The sequence below is a fragment of the Sinocyclocheilus rhinocerous genome, unplaced genomic scaffold (assembly GCF_001515625.1).
Source record: "Sinocyclocheilus rhinocerous isolate Xijiao unplaced genomic scaffold, SAMN03320098_v1.1 scaffold853, whole genome shotgun sequence".
In the NCBI taxonomy this organism is placed as follows: Eukaryota; Metazoa; Chordata; class Actinopteri; order Cypriniformes; family Cyprinidae; genus Sinocyclocheilus; species Sinocyclocheilus rhinocerous.
Genome location: NW_015627738.1, coordinates 646023 through 657282, shown reverse-complemented (window position 1 = coordinate 657282; position 11260 = coordinate 646023). Strand labels below are relative to the sequence as shown.

Sequence of the window (11260 nt, the reverse complement as noted above, 5' to 3'; positions counted from 1 at the left end):
AAGTGGATTAAACAATTACCTTCCGTTAAGGCTGTTGATTTGTCCTCCTTGTGGCTCATCATGTGTTTATTTAAGGAGTGGCTGTTGTTGGCGCGGAAGTCGCACTGGCTGCAGTTGAGGTCTTTCTCTTGCATGTGCATGCGCTGGTGCCTCTTCAGGTTTCCCAGAGAGTTGCACGCGAATGTGCAGAACTCGCATTTGTACGGCTTCTCGCCCGTGTGCGTGCGCACATGCCGCTGCAGGTTCACCAGCTGGGCGGAGGCGTAGGCGCACTGCTGGCACTGGTATGGCTTCTCGCCATTGTGCGTTTTCATGTGCCGCTTCAAGTGGTTGGAGTAACGTGAGCTGAAGCTGCACAGTTTGCAGGAGTACGTTTTACAAGAGCTTCCGTCAGATGTGGATCTGCCTCGGTTCACCTTCCCTTGCGCGGTGTCGGTGGGATGGGCCTCCTCTAGCGGACGGTCCTGCCGGTCTGCGTCTCCACCCTCGGCGCCACACTGGAGGCAGTAGAGGCCGTCGAGGTCCAGCGCGTCGCTCAGGGGGTCGCCCAGCAGCTGGCCGCACTGCCTGCAGGAGAGGTACGGGGCAAACGTGGTGTCGGGGCCCATCTCCTCCCGCTCGCTCTCCGTGTCTCGTGGGTCCTCGAAGTCGCTCTCCATGCTGAGACGGTTGTAGCTGGAACAGTCCTCATCGCTGAAGCCGTACACCGGCATTCCCATGTCAGCCGTGACGGAGTCTATCGGGAGATCACAACATGCTCTGTTATGCAGCACTTAAAACCGTTTTCTTTACATAGGGAGCTGAGGCAAAACATATCAAAGATGAAAAAACAAATTAGGGTCATCAAAATGTCTAGTCTATTTTCCCAGAAGAGAACTGCTGTATATGCTAAATGTTAGTTTTGTCAACTAGCAGTACACTTATATAGATGACCTGACATGACTAAAAGCCAAAAACCTAATTTTTTTTATTTAATGTGGTTTTCATTTATCACAAAATCACTGTAAAGCAAGGCCTTAAGTTGGTTTTTGGGTTTGTGGCAACAGCAATAGAAAGGTTTAATAAATAAAATCAACAACAACAACAACAACAATAATAATAGTTGTTGTTATTATTATCAAAGATGAAAAAACAAATTAGGGTCATCAAAATGTCTAGTCTATTCTCCCAGAAGAGAACTGCTGTATATGCTAAATGTTAGTTTTGTCAACTAGCAGTACACTTATATAGATGACCTGACATGACTAAAAGCCAAAAACCTAATTTTTTTAATTTAATGTGGTTTTCATTTATCACAAAATCACTGTAAAGCAAGGCCTTAAGTTGGTTTTTGGGTTTGTGGCAACAGCAACAGAAAGGTTTAATAAATAAAATCAACAACAACAACAACAATAATAATAGTTGTTGTTATTATTATTGAAAATATTATAGATTATATAACAACAACAATAATGGTATTAGTATTATTATTATTATTATCATTATTTATATAATATTATATATTACTTTTACTATCACTATTATTAATAATAATAATTATTTGTATTGTCATTGCTAATAATAATACTAAAATAATAATAATGTTATAACTAGCTATTACTATTATTATTATCACTAGTGATACAATATTATAATATATTTATTATATGAATATTATTAATAATAATAACTTTTATTAGTCATTATTATCATAATTATTATTTATATAAAACAAGGCTTTAACAAAATTTCATAAGGAAAGTGTTTTTGTATTAGCTATTTTACAACAGATTATTTTAGTATTATATTAATTATATAACTATCCTTATTATTATAATCATTCTTAATAATAATTATTATTATTAAGAATAATGATAATAATAATATTAATTATATTCATAGTTATTATTACTACTATAAAACAAGGCTTTCACAAAGTTTAATTAGTAAAGTGTTTTTTATAACAGTTATTCTACAACAGCTTAGAAAGTGTTTCATCCCATTTTTAAAACCTATTAACATTATCTATCCATTTAATAACTAGCATAAATATTATTTTTACATTTAGACTTGTTCATTTGGCAAATGCTTGGCTGAAGTATGGAACAGTATAGCAAAATAATTGTAAGCTGACTTAAAGCAATTTCATATTCCATATCACTGACCCGAGTCCCTCTCAAAACCCACGATCCTGTAGTCATTTTCTCCGAAGCCCAGCTCCTGTTCGAGGAGGAAGTCACTCTCCAGGACCAGGTTTTCCTGACTGCCGACTGCCACCCCATCTTCAGCTCCCACTGCAAACAAACAACACTATAATAATAATAATATCATTTAAAATAATTGTAACAATATAATTAATTTTATTATAAAACAAGTGGCTCATACTATTTTAGAGCCTATTAAAACTATTAATCCATCCATTTAACAACATAATTTTCATATTTAGATATTTTGCTTGGCTGAAGTATGGAAGGTTTTAGTGGATTTAGTAAACTTTCTGAGTGCATGTTGAGTAAATATAGTGTAAAATGTTCATTTAATCATATTGTACATCATATAGCAGCAATATATCGGCCTCTTTGTTCTAATGCTATCGCCATAGGTAACTGAAAACTATAGCTTAACATTATCTGATCATACTAATGAATTGTATGGATATTGTATACACATTCTAGAAGAAGCCTTAGATGTAGCTTATCTGTACATGATTCTCAGTCAGTCATATCCACTAAATGTGTATGAGAGACTCATACAGAGATAAGACTGACGGTTATCAGCACTGGAGCTCTGGAATGAGGAAAAAAATACGCCAGGAATGAATGAAGGAGGAAGGAACAGTGGAGAGACGGCAGATAAACGGAGGGAGTCGGGTCAGAGATGGGTCCCGCGGCAGGAACAGGGGTCTGTCCTGAGGAAACGCAGTGAGGAAAGAATGACGACAGAAGAGGGGAAAACCGATATGTGTTCACTGAGATAGAGCTGATTCTTAAAGACACGTAACTCAACATTAAACAAGGGCTTTGGAAACAATCATTTACTCAAACTATTTCCTTTAGATCTAATATAAAAGCTCTAGTGCAGGGGTGTCAAACTCAATTCCTGGAGGGCCGGAGCCTTGCAGAGTTTAGATTAAACACACCTGATCCAACTAATCAAGTCCTTCAGGCTTATTTGTAAACTTCATGGTATGCGTGTTGGAGCAGGTTTGGAATAAACCTCTGCAGGGCTCCGGCCCTCCAGGAACTGAGTTTAACACCCCTGCTCTAGAGGAACTAAAAAGAGCTGTTTTCAAACTAAAGGAACGGTTAGACTTGTGTTTGTTCAACAAAAACCACATGATCTGCAATATTAATTTTGACAGAAATGGACACAGACATTATTTCAACAATAAAGCGTTGCAAAAATCAATTTAATGGAGTGAAAATACAGTGGGGAAAAAAATTAAATCAGTAAAGAAAAAAAAAACACTGAAACCTGTGTATCTCCAAAAATCATATCCAAACATCTGAAACTGCCCTGTTATGATTTCAGTTAGCGTGAGCTAATATTAAACTACATACATAATTCATAGACAAAACTGCAGAAACGCTGTCATATACGATTATATGAAGCTTACATTGCGACACTGGCGTCTCGAGTCTGTTATTAATCCACATCAATGAAAAAATTAAGATATTTTGGATATAATTTGTGTTATCAGTCGAAGGCTAACTAGCACGACTAGCTAGCCCAAAAAGAGAAGATGCAATAAAAGTCCAGTGTTTATAACCTCTGGACAGCCAGCAGCGGGAATATCAGCGTCTCTCCATGAAGAATTATTCGTCCATGTGGATTTTTATCCCTGTAAAGTGTCTCCATGTGTTGAAGAAGTGAAAGTGTGCAAGTTTCATTGCTGCTGGAGTTGTTGTGATAGGAATGTGCAGCACAGGAAGTGATTGAAAGAGTTCAGCGTGAAACAGGGAAACCGCGACCCCTACTGGACAGTCGGAGTACAGCAGCGCTCTAATCTATCTATCTATCTATCTATCTATCTATCTATCTATAATAATTTCTTTAACACTTAAAACGTCAAAAAAGCCTTTATGGATTATATGTATTTATATTAGTGCTGTCAAACGATTGATCGTATTTTGGATGTGATTAATCGCGATTAATCGTTTGACAGCACTAATTTATATAATTTTTTTCTTCAAGTATTTTCGTTATAATATAATATTTCTGCCTCTCTAAAAGAATAAACAAAGTTAATTGTTTTCCTTTTTCTATTTATTGAAACTTAGGATCAAAAAATGGAAACTTAATTTGAATTATTGTATAATTTCTTATTAAAAGTTCAAAAAAGTCATCATGGATTATATTAAATACTGTAGATTAGTCATACGTACTGTATATGTGCATATACACACACACACACACACACACACACACAAAGATACATTTTTGATATAATTTCCTAAACACTAAAAAAATCTCCTCATGGATTATATATTTTTATCATACTTACGATGATATATAATATAAAATGGTTCTTCTGCCTCTCAATAAATGAATAAATAAGTGAATAAATAAATAAATAAAATACATAAATAGACAAACAAACAAACAGACAGACAAAGCTCATGGTTTTTCATTTTCCATTTATTGGAAAGCAGGATTGAGAACAAGAATATTAACAAACTTCCCTTCTAAGTTTTGCAATGAAATACAGTTTATAAACTACATTCTTTATCTATTGCCCAAAACTACAGCTATGTGTAGCTAATTTACTATATATAACTTAACCAAAACTTAAAAAAAAAAAAAAATAGAACAATAAAATAAGTATTATTTTCTGAACTATGCACATTACAATACCAGGGTAGACGTATGGTTTTACTAACTCCTTAATTTACAAGCTCAAAATAGAAACTTTAACTAGTTTGGCATAGAAATGCACACACAAAACCATTTCTTATGAACACGCACACTCCTGCACTGGATCTGCTGTAAACCTCACTGTTGAACAGTCAACAATCAACTGTACATGGGTGTGAAACAATTAATAACGGTGTTAATACTTAATAAAAACATAAAACAAGCCAATGATATACTGTTCACTGCGGTTAGAAGTTAATAATGCATATTATAAGGCCACTTCTGTGGCTGATGATGAATTTATTGTCATAATTTACACGTATTAATGAGAAATGCCACATTTGTTACAATTATTAGTCCTCTTTCAATGTAACACACACACACACACACATCTAAACCTCTGTATCCGGCAGCCAGTGTTTTCACAATCATATTCGTAGCACCGATAGCTCCTTCCATGATTACAGTTGATGTATTAGTCAAAGAAGTACAGTATGTTCATTGTCCAGGGCATTGTTGTTTATTGGAGTATACTGTACTACTGAATGCCCATATACTACCTTACAATTCCCGATGTGGCTGAGGGAGCTGAGAGGTTCACGTTACTATTGCCTTTAACGCTTGAATATCAGAAGAAGAGCTGATATCCGCCGACAGGTCTGACAGACCAGGATCCGTGATGATGCTGTGGTTAAACCTTGATGATGCTGACAGAGGATGATGTCCTTTGGAACTACAAAAGAGTAAAATAGTCAGAGTTAAGAAAGAAAGAAGAGAAGAGAAAACTATAATTCTGAGGCAGGATTTTACTTCACCGTATTCTACATTAGTTTAACATGAATAAACAATAAAAAATACTTCAGAAGAAAAATATTTGGTAATACTTTACAATACGGTTCTATTTATTAACATTAGTTAACTATATTAGTAAGCATTAACTAACAATGAAGAATTGATTTAAAGCAATTTTCAGTAATACTTTGCAATAAAGTACCATTTGCGAAGATTAGTCAACTACACTAGTTAATATGAACTAACAATAAAAAATCTTTTTAAAGCAATTTTTGGTAACACTTTATTGTAAGGTTCCATTTATTAACATTAGTTAAGTACAGAAGTTAACATGCACTAACTAACTAAGAATGAAGAATACTTCTAAAGCATTTAATTATCTTAGTTAATGTTTACTAATTTATTATCAAAATCAAAAGTTTTATATGCTAATATTATTTAATGTACCTGAGCTAACGAGAATGAGCTAACAACGAAGCATAATATTTTTATTAACTTTATTTACATTCGTTAACGTTAACAAAGATTAATAAATACTGTAACAAATTGTATAGTAAATGTTAGTTAATGCATTAACTAATGGGACATAATTGTAAAGTGTTACCAAATTTTCTGTATATACAGAATACAGAACCTACTGCATTTTTAAAATCATGCAGTATACAATACTTTGTACCGCAATGTAATATGCAATATGCAGACATAAAGTACAGCCTGTAAACAAAGTAGCCATATATTCTGACAAAATCTGTATGTGTATTCTGGAGAATGAGAATGTATATCGTGGAATTATAGACTTCCTTATTTGTGACCCTGGACCACAAAACCAGTCATAAGGGTAAATTTTTCGAAATTGAGATTTATACATCATCTGAAAGCTGAATAAATAAGCTTTCCATTGATGTTTTGTTAGGATAGAACAATATTTGACCGAGATACAACTATTTGAAAATCTGGAATCTGAGGGTGCAAAAAAATCGAAATACTGAGAAAATCACCTTTAAAGTTGTCCAAATGAAGTTCTTAGCAATGCATATTACTAATCAAAAATTAAGTTTTGATACATTTACGGTAGGAAATTTACTAAATATCTTCATGGAACATGATCTTTACCCTAATGATTTTTGGCATAAAAGAAAAATCACAATGTACATACAATGTATTTTGGGCTATTGCTACAAATATACCCAAGCGACTGGTTTTGTGCTCCAGGGTCACATTTAACCTTACATTTCCAAAGTGACAAATCAACCAAAAGTAATGCGAAGTGTGATTTTTAACATCTCTGTTTGACTTATTATTTGATCAGGCTACTAAGAGTGAAGACATATTTACATAAATCTGAATTAAAATGCAACACAATTTTATTTGATATATATATTCTGAATGCATAAAAAGCATGTTCACATGCTGATTAAAACCATATGTGATCAGTGGTGAAGGTCTCACCTTGCTGCCCAGCAGGCCTCCGTTATGATACTCTGGAGTGCTCTGGCCGGACAGTGGCTTGCTCTTCTCTTTACTGTGGTTGTTGGAGTCGTTGTCTTTGATGATATCATACTGTTTACAGAAGAGCACGATCACAGCTGCAGCGAGACAGAGATCAGCTTGATTACGGGACGCAGATCTGATATGTTTAATTAAAACAACACACTATCATCCATCTAGACATCCCAATTGAGTTTGAAAGGAGAACGTTTTCTTAAGGTCATCGTAAAATCAACAAGGTAGGCCTAGTATTCTGCAACTTTAGGAAAATATTTCAATGATGCCAAAATGTATTGAATGCAGATCTAAGAAGTTTAAAAGAATGTTACAGCTCTGATAAATGGAAACTCTGCATTCAAAACCCTACTGCATCATATTTGTATTAAGGTCTCTAAATTATCAGCACGATCAAAACGTTGCTGAAAAACCGGTCCCCTGCATGCCTTCTGTCATCTGATTGATAGCCTATTCTTTTTTTAGCATGTATAATTGTAAAAACATCCTTCAGATCATGGTTCACATGGCTTTGTGCGGTGTAAGGTTTACCTGATGATCCATACATATTTTATCATACACATGCACAGCTCCATATTCTCTGATGTGAGACTCGTATAACTCATACTCAAAAAGCAATAGCCAAAAATACATTGTATGGGTCAAAATTATCGCCAAATAGCCAAAAATCATTAGGGTATATTTTGTAAATTTCCTACTGTATATATATTAAAACTTAATTTTTGATTAGTAATATGCATTGCTAAGAACTTCATTTGGACAACCTTAAAGGCGATTTTCTCAATATTTAGATTTTTTTGCACCCTCAGATTCCAGATTTTCAAATAGTTGTATCTCAGCCAAACATTGTCCTATCCTAACAAAACATCAATGGAAAGCTTATTTATTCAGCTTTCAGATGATGTATAAATCTCAATTTTGAAAAATTTACCCTTATGACTGGTTTTGTGGTCCAGGGTCACATATACTGTTTATTTTGCCTAAAGGTTCTATAAACTGTTACATTTAAAAAAATAATAATATTTTTCTGACTATTATTTTATATGTCAGGCTTTACAGGAGGAAGGACAAGTCAAAATTATTTCCTTTGGTAATCAATAACATGAATATCATTGCAACCAGAATATTTCTTGTTCATCATGATTATGTGTAACTAAATCCAACACAACACCCTTTACCTGCCCACATTAGCAGTACAGTCATAATGATCAGTATCTCTCCAGTCTGCAGGTGTCTGGAAAGGTCTAAACCCTCAACCGCAGGGTCATCTGATCAGGTAAACAAGACAACACCACATGTTAGAGGATTGAAGAGCATTAATAATAATTTTACTTATTAAAAACTCACGAAACAGATCATGTCTGTTAGCTTTGAGCAGCACAAAAACTTCCCATTTAATAGGATAATTAATCAAAACACGAATCATTGATTTACATTACACACTATAAAGAACTTCATCTTACTTTTTGGCCATATAAATATCAGCAACTGAACCAAATTGCATATTTTTGCTGAGTTTGGGTTTTCTGAGCCACCAAAGTGTTTGATTTCACGAGTTTTCGGTGGTCGAATCATTTAATTGACTTCTTAAAGTATGGAAGCCTGTTTCTGCCACAGAAAAAAAAAAAAAAGTATATATAGCCCACATTAGCAGTACAGTCATAATGATCAGTATCTCTCCAGTCTGCAGGTGTCTGGAAAGGTCTAAACCCTCAACCGCAGGGTCATCTGATCAGGTAAACAAGACAACACCACATGTTAGAGGATTGAAGAGCATTAATAATAATGTTACTTATTAAAAACTCATGAAACAGATCATGTCTGTTAGCTTTGAGCTGCACAAAAACTTCCCGTTTAATAGGATAATTAATCAAAACACTAATCATTATTTACATTACACACTATAAAGAACTTCATCTTACTTTTTGGCCATATAAATATCAGCAACTGAACCAAATTGCATATTTTTGCTGAGTTTGGGTTTTCTGAGCCACCAAAGTGTTTGATTTCACGAGTTTTCGGTGGTCGAATCATTTAATTGACTTCTTAAAGTATGGAAGCCTGTTTCTGCCACAGAAAAAAAAAAAAAAGTATATATATAAAAAACAAAAAACAAAAAAACAAAAAAGTAATTGTGATTTTTATTTCACAAATCAGATTTTTTTTTTGCAATTCTGAGTTTATATCTCATAATTCAGACTTCAGTTCTGAACAAAAAGTAGTCAGAATTATGAGATAAATAATTGCAATTACCTTTGTTGTTTTTTATTCTGTGGCAGAAACAAACAAAAACAATTGTGAGATGTAAACTCAGAATTCAGGGGGGGGAAAAAAAGTCATAATTGCAAGATAGAAATTCAGAATTGTGACAAACTCGGAACTGTGAGAATTAGAATTGTGAAAAACAAAGTCTGAATTTTGATATATAAACTCAGAATTGCGAGAATAAAAAGTCAGAATTGTGAGACAAAAAGTTGCAATTACCGTTTTCATTTTTTTATTCCGTGGCAGAAATGGGCTTCCATGTTAAAGTGATATTTCACAATAAAAATGTGAAATGTACTTTATTAAATGAATGATACTGTACTAATGCTGTATATGATCCAATAAAAAAATAACCAACAGACATGTTTACCCTGATCCATCATGGTGGATTGAATATGTTCAGACATTTTAAGCGTCCTGAAGTGAATCTTTTTGCTGGCCAGACTCTCTCCATAGAGTCCGACGGACTGGACCTGGATAATATAATCCGCGTCTTCATCCAGATCCCAAAGTATACAAGCACGACTGGTCGTGTTCACCTCACGAATGAAACGTTGCATCAACCCGTCCTGACGCTAAAAACACACACACAAAAACACACACACAAAAAAAAACACACACACACACACGTTTAAGTCCAAGCACATGAAGATTCATCAGAGGGTAAATTTATTGCTGATATTAAATGTCAGACTTCTGCTATTATAATAACGCCCCAGGGCTGCATCTCATTGTAATAACTTTGACCTGCTGCGAGATGGCAAAGCCAATTACGGTCTCTCCCTCCGGAATATTCCAGGACACGGTGACCGAATCTGCCCGCAGGTGAGTAACAGAGACATTGACAGGAGCAGCAGGGCGGTCTGTGAAGCACAAATCACCAGCATGAATCATTTATTAGCACAACCCCCCGATGCACTCAAACATATACAACTGAAATAAAGACTGAACTATTCAATGAAACACTCAGGCTCCATAAACATCATGTTTGAAAAGATGAAACCATGTTACTGTTGCATGCAAAAGGACGATGTTTGTGAGGTATTTTTAGATGCTTTAGTTGTTTTTCTGTCTTCATTTCCCCAAGACATCCAAGGGCCAACCTGACATCGGCTCAAAGAACAACTACAATAATGCAGTTCATAAATATGCAACACTTCTGTATTTAGCTGATTCACTCTGCTGGGATATTATGCTAATGAATTCTAATTTAAATTCTTTTAATGGGATCAGCGTGACTCAGTTGGTCAAAATTAGTGGTAAACTCTTCTTTGCCAAATCTGACTTTTTTGCGCCAGCGTGAAAAATCTGTTTGACAGAAAAGAAGGGCTTTTGGTTTTTAACCAACACACAACATATTCTTAATATAAAAATAATTCTTTAAACAGTCTAGAGAGGATAAATAGAAATGCATTAAGGCTGACACTATTTTCCTAATTAATGCTGTTCAGTTGCTTTGACACAATCTGTATTGTTAAAAGCGCTATATAAATAAAGGTGACTTGACTTGACTTGACTTTTAACCATGCTTTTTTTATTAATCTGTTCAGTAGGAATTTAAAGACATTATAAACACAACAGTATGACCTTCTGCTACAATATAACTGTAAATCTGCTTTGAAATCATCTGTATTGTGAAACACACTATAGAAATAAATATGAACTAACAATTATACAACATAGCGAAAAATCATATCAATATAAAACCACACACAATATATGATATATAAGAAATGATTGGATATCAGTAAAATTACTTTTGTTAAAAAAAAAATATATATATATAAAAATTATAGCACATACAAATCGTGTTCTGCAACATACATACATATATATATATATATATATATATATATATATATATATA

General features: G+C 34.2%; 2 protein-coding genes across 2 annotated transcripts in view; both read right to left on the bottom strand.

The window, feature by feature from the left end:
- LOC107733977 (zinc finger protein 513-like) overlaps positions 1–5292 on the bottom strand; it is a 9118-nt gene extending 3826 nt beyond the window's left edge. The window contains exons 1-3 of the mRNA XM_016545846.1: positions 5232–5292; positions 2145–2273; positions 20–736 (exon numbers count right to left, since the gene is read on the bottom strand). Coding sequence (XP_016401332.1) covers positions 20–736; positions 2145–2273; positions 5232–5292 — 907 coding nt within the window. The remainder of the gene's footprint in view (positions 1–19; positions 737–2144; positions 2274–5231) is intronic.
- The window catches only part of LOC107734298 (fibronectin type III domain-containing protein 4-like), a 10343-nt gene continuing 3828 nt past the window's right edge, over positions 4746–11260 (bottom strand). Inside the window, exons 2-6 of the mRNA XM_016546234.1 lie at positions 10141–10256; positions 9764–9968; positions 8307–8396; positions 7075–7211; positions 4746–5566 (exon numbers count right to left, since the gene is read on the bottom strand). Coding sequence (XP_016401720.1) covers positions 5525–5566; positions 7075–7211; positions 8307–8396; positions 9764–9968; positions 10141–10256 — 590 coding nt within the window. The 3' untranslated portion in view covers positions 4746–5524. The remainder of the gene's footprint in view (positions 5567–7074; positions 7212–8306; positions 8397–9763; positions 9969–10140; positions 10257–11260) is intronic.